The 16,595-nt window shown below is 46.1% G+C and overlaps 1 protein-coding gene across 1 annotated transcript in view; it reads left to right on the top strand.

Annotated features, from left to right (window-relative positions):
* Nucleotides 1–16,595, top strand: part of LOC138511395 (asparagine--tRNA ligase, cytoplasmic) — a 344,053-nt gene that overhangs the window by 256,104 nt on the left and 71,354 nt on the right. The window contains exon 9 of the mRNA XM_069627042.1: nucleotides 4,277–4,498. Within this exon, the coding sequence (XP_069483143.1) occupies nucleotides 4,277–4,498 (222 nt within the window). The remainder of the gene's footprint in view (nucleotides 1–4,276; nucleotides 4,499–16,595) is intronic.

Below are 16,595 nucleotides of genomic sequence, written 5' to 3'. Positions count from 1 at the left end.
TCTTTCAGATAGGTGAAGAGGCACACGCCCACCCAGAGTACGGGCCAGAAAGGACACTGATTGGTAGGAGGAGTGCTGCTGGTACTGGGAAACCGGGAACAGGATGTCCATAGATGAGCAAGTCATTGTGGGCACATATGCCTGCATTTGAGACTAGGTTCAAGAGTGCTGACAATCACATGGTAAATACAGAAGTTGGGCTTCATAGCCCTAGGCACAGTTGGATATGATTAGGACATTGATAGAAACAAAGGGGGATTAGTCATTTCGGTTGACATAGCCTCAATTACACCACCGCGTTAGGAGAAGACCAGGAGTGAACAGGTTTTGTAGTGTTTATTTTTGTTAATGCCTAAATCATTGTATGTGGCTTGATGGGAACGATTTGAGATTGAAGTGAATTCGGAGAAAGTGGACAACCGTGCACTTTCTGGACTGACAGGAGATGAATGGGCTATTTTAGGTGCACTGGACGAAGGCTGTAAACAGTGATGACACAGTTGTGGGCGCTGTGACAACGTACCAGAAGCAGGAGTCGGACACAGCGGTGGCATGTTACAAAGTGAGATTTATTTATAAGAAAACTGAACTATCCCTAACTCTAGAGGGATTCCCCTACTTAAACTATAATCTCGGGTCCTTTCTAGTGGGAATGTCTGTTCAGCTAATCTGTTCTACATCAAAAACTCCTGATCTAGCCCTATCACTACTAACATAAAATCACTAACTACTATTCAGGGGGATGACTCCCTCCTCCTGATAAACAAAAGGTCTTAACCTTCCAATACTAAATACTTAGAATTCAAATCGGGACGCCAGGAGAATGACTGCCTTCTCCCAACTCAGTTCCAACAAGGATTTCCAAAGTTTTTGCTTGTCTGTTTCTTTAGGGCCCGGTTTGCCAACCAGCAGAATGTCTCCCTTCTCCTGGTATAAATAGTTACTTGTTATGATCAATAAACACTTTCATTCAGATGTTGTAACTCCACAGTTCCCCCAATGGGTGTTGCACTTTCCTTCTTTGCACCCTGGTTAATGGTCCAAAGATCCTATTTGGTTCTCTGGTGATTTACCAATGATTCCCAACTTTGAACAGTGTCTCCCTTTATGAGATTGGTATGAACGAGTTTACTTTTAACCCACCCATGCACAGTTCTTTTCTTCAGTTGTTTCTTCACCGCTACTGTGCCGAGGGAGACCACCCCTGATGTCAAGATTAGCGTTCTTTCCCCCAGTGGCTTTATCTCCACCACTGGGCCAAAGGAGATCACTTTCAATGTACAGATTACCGTCTTTCACTGGTAGCTTTGTCTACGCCAATGGGTCGAGGGAGATTACTCCCGATGCACAGATGACTGTTTCTTTCACTAGCATCCTTTCACTCCTCCACCCCTATATTGTCACTGGGTCTCCCATGCCTCCACTTTGCCTTCTTCTGGACTATGGCACGTCACTGGTTCTTCCTGGAACTGGAGTCCGTGTTGGTGGTTGCTCTGGTTTCTCCATTCTGTTTTGCGATGGCCCTGCAGTCTTCATCCCTGCACAGTCGGCAAAGTTGTTGGACTGAACTGTCCACCTCGTCGAGGTCATAACACCATTTCTTCTCTCTCCTCTTACGGTCGGGTCTGCTCCTGCTAGACCCCCACAGGACTCTTGACTTGGTGCCGGCGTTCTCTGTTCTGCAGTCAGTCCTCAGAGTTTGTAACTCTCGCCTGCGATCTGCTCCACTCCAGCTGCTGTTCCCAGCTGGACTTGAGTCCTCAAGTCCATTGTCTATTTTTATATAATGTTGTGTGATGATTGGCAAGGTATTCTCACTTCTCCCCAAGGGGGAGCCATTTCCCATGAGGCTAGGGAGATGCAGCTGCTACCCAATAGTCCTTTAAGGGTGGTTTAATGCGGGAGGACTTCATGGGGAGGGACTCCCCTTCTGGGGGGATAGACGATCACATAGGGTACAGCCCGTTGAATAGCGTCACACCCCTTCCCCTTCATGTCTTATGTATTACTGTAGTACTTGGGATACAGAAATTACTAGGACGAAGAAGGGCACAGAAAACATGAAGATTACTGACTATGCTAGTACTGGTACGAGGTGGTCCCGAGGAGGCATGAAGGTCAGTGTCAAAAGAAACCAAGTACTTTGACAGTCTTTTCAGGGTGGGACTGGCAACAATATATAAGAGACGATGGACTAAATAACTTGTCAAGCCCAGCTGAGAGAGGTAACGGGTGTGGAAACCATCCAGAGCAGGAGTTTCAAATCCTGTTAGCAGACCGGAGATAGAGAAGAGCAGAGGACACTGGCGAGTCATTGAGCGAAGCAGGTAAAGAGAACTGAGCAGTACAGCAGAGCGCGGAGCCACAGTAGTCCTGCAAAGGAAAGTTGCCCGAAGAGCCTGAGAGATGGATCCTTGTCCCACGTAGCCCCAGTGATGTACCAAAGCCCCATAACGGGAAGTGCGAGAGACACAGAGGGGACACAGAGGGGACACAGGGGTGGAAAAGAGGCATGCTCGAGTGGTTCTTCCCTGGCCTAATAGTAACACCCAAACTATTGGGAAGAATGGAGTGAGCATCTGAGGAGAACTTCCTCGTTGCAATGGCAGCGATAAGCCCAAAGACCACCAGAGACGTGTTGGGGACCCCAACACAAGTAAACTGAGCATCCGAGGAAAACATCCTTGTCTCAGTGGCAGAGATAGGTCCACTGAAAACCAGAGGAAGATTTGGGACTTTGCTAATACCGTCAGTAAGTGGCAAAACAAACATTAAATTGAAAGATACGGAAAAGTACTCTCAAACACCAGGAGAAGGGAGTCCTTCTCCTGGTGAAGAAACTGAAGCCCTTTGCATATACTCGAGACGCCAGGGGAAGGGAGTCATTCCCCCCCCCCCCCCTGGCTTTGTTGTGAACTATATTGTAGTGTGGGGACGAAGGGAGTAAAGTTGGGTTGTACAAAGATTTTGTTGGAACCACAAGCCAGGGGAAGGAAGTCATTCCCCCCTGGCATCCTTTTGCAAGAAACAATTTAAGGAACACCACCCGAATACCAGGAGAAGGGTGTCTTTCTCCTGAAGAAGGAACTCTATGTTGGATTTTTCTTTAATTGCGGTGTAACTGGTAGAAGCAGGTTATGACACAGGGTGGTAGTGTTTGATTTTGACCGACGTTCTAACAGATCCTTTAGTAATAGTTTGAAGCAGGGAAACTCCTCTTGGAAGATGAAGGATAGTGATGTTGTTTTAACTATATATAAAGGTTTATAGCAACCATCATGCAACTTTGTGTTAGCTTCCTTCTTCGACACCCTTTCAGTTTCCAGTACCTCCCCGGTGGACTTTCGGAGTCCTTTATCACTTTCAAGGGACTGACCACACCTTCTCGTGGCCTCCTCGTTTCAGTACTTGAGGAGTCTACCGTGTTATAAACTTGTTGGCACGATGAAGAGTAAGACTGTGGTGGGTAGCATGAGGTTTCAGATGGAAGGGGATCACAGAATGAATGTCTCCTTCCCCAAGAGGGGAGTCCTCCCCTTGAAGGTCCTCCTGCATTTTATCAACCCTAAGCGTATTATTGGTTAGCAGCTGCACCACGCTAGCCTTAAAGGGAAGGATTCCCTCCTGGGGAGAAATGTCATCCAATGATTTGTCTGTGAGAAAGTACTAAATATGTCAATCTGGCTGAAAATGGTGGTTAGTGGCGGTCAGGTGAACAGGACACTGAACTGGGCTGAATGTGGCATTGACAACTGTTATGAAAGGGCAATGGGGTGAGCGATTATTAATTGGTTGCAGTTCCAGGGGTGAAGGTTTAAAACCTTTATGACATTGACACCACACACTGTCAAAGTACAAGCGATGAAAACACGTGTTATTACCTGAACATGTACAGTGACTTTTGATTGTGTTTTTTTTTTTTTTACCAGGATGTGGCATGATGGGCAAAACAAACAAATAAATGTGAGCATGAGAAATTGCCACAATGCAAACTATTTTCTTTGGTGTAACAACACACTGTCTTGAGCCCAAGATTCCTAATGTTTTTTGCAATGGCTATGTGCATCGTGTATGTAATGAAGGATTTCGGTATCCAAAGTTCTATTCTGGCAACATATGTTCCTAAAAGTTTAATAGTACTGAAATTCACATCAGATTTGTTTTTTATGCTAAAAAATACTGTGGTCTGCTGCAGCAGCAGCGGGCGCGATACCTCTTATCTGTATTACGTCATGTTCTATAATGTGGTTTGTATATTGTTTTAAAATTATTTTAGGCTCCAGGTGGTCATGAACTGCTTTGTGACTTTTGGGAACTCATTGGTCTGGCTCCTGCTGGAGGGGCAGATAACTTAATCAATGAAGAATCTGATGTAGATGTGCAGCTCAACAACCGTTACATGATGATACGTGGGGAGAACATGTCCAAAATTCTGAAAATCCGCTCCACAGTTGTGCAGTGCTTCAGGGACCATTTCTTTGACCGAGGATACTTTGAAGTGAGTAAAATGAATGAGTGACTTGGGCAACTAATGTTGCTTTATTCAAATGTCTTAAATTATCATAAATTATGTGTGTCAATATCTCCTTAAGTTATATACCTTATTCATTTTTAACTACCTTGCGCACATAGTTTGTATGCATGTTTCTCCAACACCCTGTGCATTGGGTGCCCTTCCAATTTCCTGCACTTCTACAGTTGTGGAAAATTGCCATGGTAGACCATCCTTGGACCGATGTAAAGAGTATAGACCATATCACAAGTTAATGAAGTCTATGGTAATTCTGCCAAACTTGCTTGCCGTTATTGACACTTGTTTTAGCTGTCAATCCGCCATATTACGAATAGCAGGGAGGTAACATTATTCTCCATTATGGGTTCCTGTGGGACTCGTTTAGGGTTTAGAGGATTTCTTTTTAAAAAAAATGTTTTAATTGTGTTTATTGGTTACAAGCAATCCTTTTACACAAATGTTAATACATTTTTTTCTTTCTTTCCTTTATTTATACTAATAATGTCATAAAAGCTACATACAAAATAACAATAAAATGCAGATAAAAAATACATTTTTGATAAAATAAAAAAATACACAAAAGATACAACTGAAACGCCTTAAAAATATAAAATAACTAATTGCACACACTGCTCATAGATCAGTCCCTGCTGCAGTAATATGCTTAAGACGCTTCCTCCATGCCAACAGCAGGAAATGCCCCATACTGTACAGCACATCAGGGTCACCAGCCGGACAAATATATGCCATTGAGGCATTGTTTCTTAACATTGAAAAGCTTGGCTAAAGGTAGACGATATTTCCTCCTAGCGTACATATACGCTGCACAGAACAAAACAATATGGAAAGTACTTTCAGCTTCACTAGGGCAGAATGGACTAGCAGCCAAATTGGACGCATTCCAAATGTATTTTTGGATGGCAAGAGGCAGGATACCAAAACTAGTCTTCATGGACAAAGCCCTCGTTTGTTTAGTCGGCATACTATGAAGGTAGCATTCAAAACCCGGAACTGGTTTCCAAGATAAGTAGGGAACTAAACTGACTGAGGACACAAGCTTCACTCTAGAATCTCTCTCCCATCTATCCCTAAGGGCCTTCCTAGGTAATACTTTAACATTTCCTGGAATAGAATCAGGCTGCAACCAGTAGCTCTCCAACACCACTGCGATCAACTCGCCACGTATGGCCCTGTACCATGGCAGACTTGAACCTCCTGGGCAGGTTAATATATCTCTGCCCGCTCTCGTATAGTGCACCACAGCCTAACTCAGAGGAACACGGACTTCATCCAAGAAATGAAGCTGATGCTCAAAAAGCCGAAATCCCACAATACCGGAACATTTGGTGCATTCACAGAGAGCCCCAGGACCGATAGAAAACATTTCTGCTCCACTACCTAAAGACTAATTAAATTACAAATGTCTCACACTTCTGCCCCATAAAGGGCTGCCTGCCTTGCTCTTATAAATTGGCAGAATTACACTAACTGGACCAGTCCCATGGCTCTGTATAAATCTAGATATAGCTGCACAATTGGTCAACTTTAGTCCTGCCCGCCACACCTGGTCACTCCAAGCACAATTAGCCATCAGGCTAACCCCCAGTTAGTCAAAACATGCAACAAGCCCACTTTCAGGCAGGGAGGTTTCTTAGCCTGCGGTTTAGCAAACACCATGGACTGGGTTTTCTGCAAATTAATTTCGAGTCCATTGTCCAGTCAAATCCCCTCGGAGATTACCAATTGCTTCCGCAGCACAGATGGGGTCAAAGAGAGTAAAACCACATCATCGGCAAATGGGAGGATAGGAATTTTCTCCAATGCCAATGATTGGGCATCTGTCACAAGTCAATAACTCTGTTTAAATAGAGGCAAAACAAAATTGGGGCAAGAACACAACCCAGCCTGACTCCAGCCTCAATTTATTTACTCTGGAAGTGACTTGACCCTCCGATGAATACCTGATAACTGCTCTGTTGTTATTATATAGTGACTGGATCGCACTTAAAATGTCTATCGGCAAACCCAAATTTGATAATATGGCCCACAGGCCTACCCTTGGTATGTTGTCAAAAGCAGTCCTCAGATCAACAAAGACCACATAGATCTTCATAGACTTCAATACAGCATATTTCTGCAATATCAGGGAGAGCCGCAGGACATGGTCAACCGTGCTGACATTGCGCTGAAAGCCAGCCTGGCGATGTTGTACTGCCCCCACAACCAGGCACCAGGCCTCCAGGCGACACAACACCGCTTTAGCAAACACCCCCCTTTCCCCCCCTGCATCAAGGAGTGAGATGGGCCGGTAATTAGCCAGACAATCCCTACCACCCTCCTTAAATATGGGGACAAAGATTGCTGGAGTCCAAGAGTAAGGAACCTTGTTCACCACCAACAGGGCATCAGGAAAGGAAGCCATATAGTCATCTCCTGCCTCAACTAGTTGATGGGAATCCGATCTGGACCAGGGGCTTTCTCCAACCTTGCTTCAATAAGGCTGCCTCAATGTCCTGCATAGACAGTACCAATGGGGCGGTCACCAACTCTTCCTGGCCTGTAAGAGGGGACATTAATTCCCAAACCATTTGATACACTGAACCCGTATATACATTTCCAAAATGGGAGACCCAAACCGCCTTAAGTGTCCTGTATCAGACTATGCTCCCAACCTTTCCGAACCTCAACAATAATGGCAGCGACCTCTAGCATCCCCAGTAGCATCCCCAGACTTGGCCAACAGGAAGAGGTTGTCCCAAAGTTGGCCAGAATATTCCGCCTTTTATTCCCCCAAGTAGTTTACGATATTGAGCCATTGCTTCCACCAGGGCCCCTGTGCCCAGTTCCCTGGGATCGCCTGGCTTGTTTAATCGACACTTTTATTGCTGCACGGCCAGTAATCGACAGAGGCTTGTTCAAACTGTTTCCCAGGGAGCTTGCAATACTTTCATAAATTGGTAACAGATGATCCACATTAAGCACCTTGCTAGAATAAAAAGACTCAAAGTGCAAGATGGTTGCATACATGCCTAGTACTTTCATCTCAAGGTCCAACGCATGCCACTTAACAGGGTGCCTTGCTTCACCTTGTGACTCCATTGAAAAGGCTTCTCACCTAGGGCCCTCCCCTTTTTGCGCCAAAGAGTGACCCACTAACCAAAGCTACGATAGGATTGTGGTCACTTTCCGGCCTCCAACACCTTAAAGTCCTGCAGATGACCCCAAGCTTCCACATTTACCAAAGAGTAGTCTATCAAACTACATTTAGAAAGCATACCATAGGTCTTGCTCGCTGGCCTATCACTTTGGAATCTTCCATTACATGCCATAAGGCCCAGCAATATGAACACACTTGCTGCTTCACATGCAAATCTATGAATCAACCTAGGTTGGTCTGCCACCAATTCACCCACACGCCATCTAAGGTGCTCATCCTCCTGGAGCCTTGCCATTACATCGAGTGGCTCGAATTCAAGGTTTAAATCCCCATAGACAGGCCCATGTGACTTTCCGTCAATCTAGTTATTCTTTCCTCCATCGGTAGCACTAGAGAATTATTAGCAGGGGTGTCTTGGCGGTTATACACATTAATGCACAGAAGCTGCGACTCATCTGAGCAATGCATGTGGATTTCCATAAAATCAGCAAAAACACTGGGGCGCCCTTTCTTCCCTTTTACAGCTGGTATATAGAAAGAGTAAAACCCCTGAATGTCATGGGCCACAATCGACCATGTCTCCTGTATGGCTATCAGCTCATGGGAGCGCACTAAGTCCAGCCACTCCAAGTATTCCATATGGTTCAAGAAACAGTTTAAATTCATGATGTTCCACCAAAGGAATTGGAATTATTATAGCAGAATTAGAATCACTTGCCACCCCACTGAGAGTTGAAATACAGTCAGTCTTGGTGTCATGTGAATTTCTATAGGTCATGACAGGCTCCCTCGCCCAACCTGTAAAGCCACTAAACATGCAATAATAAAATGAGGAGCTTTCGCCCACTGGCAACAGGTTGGGCCTCCTGGGCACAAGGTTGACAGCACACTTCTAGACGGATGAAGTATGCAAAGTTCACCTGGGGTTACCCACTTTGGGGGCCCTTATTAATTGCTGACCAGACCATAAGCACCAGTTAAGCAACATATCCGAGCACAAGAAGAGTAGGGAGGGCACGGTAGGGGAAGCACACTCAATGAAGGCACAGTTCGAAGTGCTAAACCAGTTCGGCTCGCAGAATGTCCTCACTGGAAATGGATGAGAGACCTGAAATCGGTTTCCAAAGGTCTAGCAGTCGAGATCTATTAAAAAAACGGGCTTGCAGCCTTTATTTACTCGAATTTTACAAGATTTCCAAAAACCTTCTTTCCATGGTCGCAGGATAAAGGTTTCAAAAATGAGGTTGAGGGAGGCAAACTTGAGCAAGCAGTGAGGGATGAAGAAACTTCCCTACGTTGCATCGAGCAGGCTGGCGCCGCAGTGACTTCTTGAGCAAGGCTCCCTGAAGAGTCAGGGATTTGAACTTGCTTGTTGTTTAAAGCCATGCATTCAGACCATGGCGCTAAAGGGCTGGCTAGGATAGGTGAAAAGTAATGGCATCTTTCAGTTGGGCCACGCAGAATCCCTTGCCTGATGGTGCCATCCCCCTGATCACTAGGCACCCGAGTACATTCAGGTGTAACGTTACAAGACTAGAAAGCATTTACAGCGGGCAGAACAAGGTGATTAGCCAGCAAGTTATTGTACGAGGGGCGACACTTCAAATGATGCTTTCTATTTTTACATATCAATATCTAAAACGATGATTGAAATTGTATAGAAACGAAAGGTGCCACAGTGAATAATAAATATATACTTTATAAGTTTACCATTACAATAATGTGGTTTGTTCCACTTTTCTCAATATTATATAAAATCCACTAATAATGTACAATTGATGCTCAGTTAATATCACTAAAATAGTTTAAGGATGTTGTCACCCACATAATAGATTCATAAAACAGTGATCAAAGGTAAGGCTTCACTCCATATGTGAAATGCAGCAACAGTGAATGCAACTAATTTGCTCCATAAAAGGTGCTCCAGAACTGGTCACCCTCTGTTGCATCGTGTGTAGAGCTAAAGTGAGAATAGCTTTTAAAATAATAAGATTTCAACCTTATGGATTCGTTAAGAAGATGGCGAGAGGATTCTTCTGCCAGAGAGACATTATCCCATTGCCCAGTATGTTCGAATGTAGGTAGTATATTCAACCGTAGGTAGATAATACATCTTCTTAATTGCATTGAACATGGTTTGGTGAGTTAGGAGCACAGAACATTGTATCGGAAGCCCTGCATGCTGTATGTAACTTTTAATTTCAGTTTGGTAAGCCTGTCAATATTATGATTATCAAAATCTCTGACTTTCTTTTTTTAAATAATCGTCCTATTAAGATTTGATTTCAGTTATTCAATAGATAGATTAAGCTGTCCTAGAAATATTGATACTGTTGTCCTAAATTGCACTCAAAATACATTTTTACTATTCAATGCATGTTGCTCGGCCAAGTAACTAAACAGAGTTTCAGTGGATTGCTTTTCTCCCGCAGATTCCTCATCTTGATAGATATCCATTGTCCAGCTCTAATGCTTGTAAATTTCTCCACAGGGGGAATAGTGGGCCTCAGCTCGGCTTTCGATCCATCTTGCGCGGTGGTCGATCATTTGCTTGGGAAGTGATGTCAGGCGCCATACATATACCACGTCACTACGCCCCGTCTCAGTAACTTTTTTTCTGCGCCCTCGCACGCTGCATAGGGAACCTACTCGAGTTTCACTCAAGGTTTTCACAAAGTTTTTTTTCATTAACCTCGACATGTCTTTGCACCGGATGTCGGGTTTCAAGCGGTGCTCCGATTGCGAGGCCAAAATGTCAGTGACAGACCCACACGCCATCTGTTTATGGTGTTTGGGTTCCACTCAAGACAACAAGGCCTGCGCGTTGTGCGCCAAGATGCACCCAAGTCCCTGCGAGCCAGAGCTGGTGAGCTGGCCCTGGGCCGACCGTCACTGAAGTCTCTGATGCGGTCTCTCGTCCAGTCGTCTGAGGTTGCGGAGCCCACTCGTCACGACGAGGGTTGCCACCGCAAGAAAACAAGGGGTCCCACTCCAGAAGCCATTCCTCATCCTCTTCCTCACGGAACACAACCATCGGCGGGAATTGGATTCTTCCTCGGAGTGAGGTAAGCCCTCTAAGGGACCTACCACTCGCGAAGAGTTGGATTAGTTTAAAATGAAATGCTTGAAATGTTTCGACAACAGGCGGCACAACTCCCACTCCCTACTAGCAGACCTTGGCAGCAAAAGTGGCGCTCAGTACCCCCGACTACATGCTTGCCAGGAAGTCTATGCCTTCGGCGCTGACTGAGCTTTCAAGCTCCGTGCCCCACGAGACTTGAAAATCACGCTCTAGAAGCCTCTCCTACGGCGCCCGTCAGAGCCATCAGCGCTGGTACCCAATCCAGCCTCTGGGGCTCCACTCCAAGCGACTAAGCCCTCTGCCTCGGCTTCCAGAGCTATGGAGCCGAAGGAGAAGTTCTCGACTTAGCTACGTCGGCGCCTTTCAACTGCTATCACGGACAAGCTTTTTCGACTCAATGCGGTTGATTTACACCACAGAGGAGTGCAAAGAGGTCGACCCCCATCTTCGTGGGTTCAGGCGGCGCCAACTAATTCGAGGACCGAGACAATTTGATGGCACTTGCTCAGGTCCTTCAACATGCCAGTGGGTTGGACACATCTCCAAACCTTGTTGCAACAAAAACAACCCTAAACTCACTCTCATGTCAAATTTAGGACATTAGTGGAGAAAGTGGTTGACACCCTCGGCCTCCAGTCATCTGCCATTCCCCATCAAGGGTATGACCTTACAGATATCCTGGATGAGGTCCCGGGTATTAAGCACAACATGCCCTTCAATCAGGCCATAGCTAACCCGTTGGAGCTTCTAAGGGCCAGCACACAGTCGCTGCGGCTGGTGCGACAGCGCCTTCGAAGATTATTTATTTGGATTTGTAAAGCGTGCTAATGGCCCAAGGGCATGAAGTTGTCTTGGTTACAGTGAGGTTATTAGCTTTTTTAATTGTCCCTTCCCACAACGTACCGGTTGGTGGACAATTGGCATGGCATTGGTCCAAGTGGCAGGAGGTAACTTCCGATGCTGTGGCCCTGCAGGTAATTCGGTGGGGTTATTGTCTGCTCTTTTTAAGAAAACCTCTGGACAGACCCCCGTCTTCACCGATCCAACCGGGATAGGAGCTCCAAACAGAACTGAGAGCCCTGTTGTCGAAGGGTGCAGTGGAAGAGGTGCCTCCCACTCAGAGAGGGTTAGGCTGGTATTCCTGGTAACCAAATAAGGAGCAGGTCTCGGTCCCATTCTGGATCTCAGGGCTCTATACAAGTTCCTGATAAAAGACAAATTCAGGATGGTGACGTTGAGAGAAATTCTCCAGGCTCTCGAGCTTCATGACTGGCTGGCGTCTATAGACCTGCAGGATGCCTCGTCTCAGGAGGATAGCTCAGGGGCAACACACTCGCCTTGGAAGCAAGACGATGCAGAGCAAAACTGGTTCGAGGCCTGGGTCCGCACTTTAAACCTCTGCCTATTAAGCTTGTTATAAATAACCAATTACAATGTGTCCATACATCAGAAGCCCTGGAAAGTCCTGCGGTTCCTCATTGGGGACAAGCACTTATCAGTTCAAAGTGCTGCCCTTTGGGTTGACTTCTGCTCCAAGGGTTTTCACCATGCTCATGGCGGCAGTTGCCATATTCCCTTACCTGGGTGACTGGCTGATCCAGGGGAATTCGGCGGGACAGGTTTTGACTAATCTGGACTAATCTGGAAGACACCTGTCTGCTACTGCTACTGCAGAGGCTGCTTTCTCCCTGAACTTAAGTCTAAAGGCTCCAGTTCATCGGGCCAGTCATAGACAATAGGGCAGGGAATGCCTTCCCTCCCGGGGAGAGAGCCGACAACATACAACAGATGGTCCGGTTGTTCTGGTACCACGCCACCTTACCAGCGGCTTCATTTCTCTGATTTTTGGGTCACATGGCCTGCTGCATTTTTCTGGTGCCAGAGGCCAGACTGTGCATGAGATCCATTCAGTGGCTCCTACAAGACCAGTGGTCTCAGTATCTGGGAGCACTCTGGGATCCTCTCAGGGTGTTCAGCCAGGTAGTTTGCAAACTCGACTGGTGGGACAAGCGCAGGAATCTTATGGTGGGGGAACCCTTCTGGCCTGCTTGGCCTCAGACCCGAGGAGTTACGGATGCGCCCTTGAAGGATTTGCAGTTGAGCATCCGCTCCATCGCTCAAGGGGAAGCATGTTCTGATTCTGACAGACAACACAGTGGCCATGCACTACCTAAACAAGTAAGGTGGAGTGCATTCCCATCCCCTCTGCACAGAAGCGATGCAACTGTAGTTCTGGTTGCTAGATAATCAAATCTAGGTCTCGGCAGTTCATCTGGCGCAGACTGAGAACAGTTTGGCGGATGCTCTGAGCAGGCAGAGCACGGTCTCACACGTGTGAGAAGTGTGCCAGGAAGTCCTGGAAGAGGTCTTTGCTCTCTGGGGTACCCCAGCAGCGCATCTGTTTGCCACGGAAGCCAACAGGAAGTGTGGACAGTTTTGCTCGAGGGAATTCCCAGGGAACGGCGCACTGGGGGGGGATGTGTTTCTGGTGGATTGAACATTCCCTCTCCATTACCCGTTCCCTCCGATCCCAGTCATTCCGTGGATTCTCAGGAGGTTGAAGAGGTTTCGGGCGACCATGATCTTGATCGCTCCGGATTGGGCAAGGAGGACGTGGTACTCTGACCACTTGCATCTGTCCATCTCACCGGTTGCCTCGGCAGCTGGATCTCCTCACCCAGTTGGAGGGTCGGATACTGCACCTGGCCCCGGATTCCCTCAACCTACATGCGTGGCTTTGAGCGGATGAGGTATGATGACTGGGACCTCTCTGAGAAAGTTCTTGAGGTGTTGCTGGCTGCACACAGACCATCTACAAGATCTCTGTATGCGTGCAGGTGGTGAAGATGTGAGGCGTGGTGTAGGGAGCGCAAGGTTGACCTCCTCTCTTGGCCCCCCACAACAGTGATGGAACAGTCAAGGGGTATTTGGCGGCCCTTTCTGTGTTTAAAATGTCCCCGGGGTCAATACCGGTCGTGGCTCAATTCCTAAAGGGCATTCTCAACAAATTCCTGCCAACTCCCTTTGTTCCGGATTGGGACCTTAACCTCGTTCTCACCTTTCTTATGGCAGCTCTGTTTGAGCTTATGCATTTTTGTTCACTTAGGTTGTTGTCCCTTAAGTCGGCCTTCACATCGGCCAGGAGGGTTAGTGAGAGAAGGCATCTCTTAAGGTCAGACCAGGGTTCCTTACGAAGGTTGTTTTGGAATTTCACTGTTCAGTCTATTGACTTGCTGGTTTCTACCCTCCTCCTCAGCCCTCTGAGGAAGAGCGCTTTCACCTTCTTCAACCTAAAAGTGCCTTGAGTTTTTATGTTGCCCGCACACCCAAGTTCAGGAAGACGGATCAGTTATTCGTCACCCATTCTCTTTCCCGCAAAGGTTTTGCGATTACTAAACAAACCATCTCACGTTGGATCATTTTATGCATCTTGGAGTGCTATCAGTTGGCGGGAAAAGAAGTCCCACCGGGTATCTGGGCCCATCATTCCACCAGGGGATTCTCTGCTTCCACGTCCTTCAACGGGGGGTGGAGGGTCCCTGTTTGGGACACTTTTACTGTGCTGTCACATGGTCTTCATTACATACTTTCACAAAGTGTTATGCTTTGGACGTGGCACGTGGAGCTGATGCACGTTTTGGCAGAGTGGTTCTGCAGAACCTGCTTGTGTAATCCTTTCTGCCCTCCTCCTTTAACTTACTGCTTTGGGAGTCTATCAAGATGACGAATCTGCGGGAGAAAAGCAATCCATAGAGAGAACATTACGGTAAGGTAATTTCTCAGTTTGCTGCTTTTGAAGGAGAACGATCTAAAGATTGCTATGCTGTACAAGTCAGGATGAACGTAGGGTGGGAATGCCTAACTCGCAACTACGGGCCTCAACTGGGACAGATTGAGGGACTCCCAGGATAGATGGCAATATCTTGCCCTCCAGTCGATCCATCCAGGTCAACATGTTTGCAGGAAGGAGGAGTCCATGCAAAAGCCCTGGAATTATGCTTTTGCAATAAATGGGTATTAATCCCTCAGTATTGTTCCCACCCAGCTCAAGTATGCAGCGCTTAAGTATAAGCCATTTATTCAGTGTTTTACGGCATATATAGCGGCCATAAGAATCTTGGGGGTGTTTGGGGGGTCGCAAATCGGAAATCCCGGGAATATGCATCTATCGACTATTTCTAAAGGAGTTTTATCTATGGCTTTTCTTGGTTTTACCTCCAATGATTAAGTCTTTTGTTTTTTAAACATTTACTTTAAGGTTATTTGCCTTAGCAAACGCTGATAATGCATCTAAGAAGCGCTGAAGCCCTAATGCCGTGCGATCCATCAAGATTGTGTCTTCAGCATAGCCTATCCACGGAACTGACACCATGCCAATACGAGGACGGAAATTAAGAGCAGACTTTATAGCTAGATCCATGTTGCGAAAATCTAAATTGTAAAGAAGGGGAGCTAAAAGACATCCCTGTTTTACACCTTAGTAAGCAGATATTTCTGAAGTAATTTCACCTCCCAGGTTCATGCGAACCACTACTGTGTTGTCTGTATAAAGGTTGACAAGAAAATATAATAAGGAAGAATCAATGCCCCAAATTCTCAACTTCGTCCAAAGTAAAGACCTTGATACTGAGTGAAACGCCTTACCAAAATCAATAAAGCATAAATAAAGCATGTCGTTAGACCTGCCTTTGCATGCAGAAATGAGAAACTGAAGATATTATGTACTGTAGCATGACCCTTGCGAAAGCCTGTTTGAAACGGGGATAACAATCTTGCATCTATTGCCTTTTTGGTTAATTCTTTCAACAGTATAGTAACAAATATTTTTTGACTAACGTCTAACATTGCTAATAGACAGTAATTTAAAGGGTTAGAACGTTCAACCTTTTTGTGTACAGGAATCAAAATGGACCTCCGCTTACTATCTGGAATTTGCCTTTCTTTTAATATTTTCTGAAAGAGATGCTCTAATACGGTTGCCAAAGACAATGGGTTTTCCTTTAGGACAGCATTGGCTAGGGTATTTGGGCCAAGTGCATGAGAATATTTTAAGGCTTTAATACTTAAAGTAATATCGTCCCAGTCAAATTCCTCCAAAAAGTGAGAACCAGGCAAATAGGTGAACTCTATATATTGGTAACCCTCAGTGGCAAAGTAAAGTTCCCTTATGGCCATTATCCATTCATATTCGCTTATAGGGCATAACTCGTTGGATTTTGCATTGGTGTGTTCTAACCATGGCCCAAAATATATTTTCCTCATGGTTCTTAAGAATTGTCTTCAAATCCCTCCATGGTCTTGCTCCTCCTTATCTCTCCTCCCTTCTCTCCTTCTACTCCCCATCCCGCCCCCTTCGCTCCGCTGACCATTTCCTCCTCACTGTTCCTCCTTCCCCCTGCGCTTCCTCCCGTTTCCGCTCATTCCAACTCCTTGCACCTCTGCACTGGAACTCACTCCCTCTCACAATCCGCTCTACCACGACCTTCGCCTCATTTCACACTTCCCTTAAATCCCTCCTCCTCCACTCTCCTCCTTGAAAACTTCCCCTCTCACCTGATTCCTCTCTACCCTCTCCTACTCCTCTCTCTTCCATTTTCCCTCGCCCTGTCCAACTCCTACTCCCCCCCACCTCTTCTCTCTCCCCTTTCTACCCCCCTCAGTCAATTGCTCTTTGCACTATTTTGTTGAATGATTCAAGATGTAAATGTTGCTCCCATTGTTAAGTGGTGTTGGTTTCTTGTATTTTGTTGTTCCATTGTACAGCGCCTTGGTGTAAAGCGCTCTATAAATCAATCAATTTCGAATAGAAACTTCCAACTTGCATTTGCCATAGAAAACGTATG

This window comes from Ambystoma mexicanum, chromosome 6p, assembly GCF_040938575.1.
Source record: "Ambystoma mexicanum isolate Mex_15411 chromosome 6p, UKY_AmexF1_1, whole genome shotgun sequence".
Taxonomy (NCBI): domain Eukaryota; kingdom Metazoa; phylum Chordata; class Amphibia; order Caudata; family Ambystomatidae; genus Ambystoma; species Ambystoma mexicanum.
Note: the sequence above shows the minus strand (reverse complement) of the source record. Positions and strands in the feature narration are given on the sequence as shown.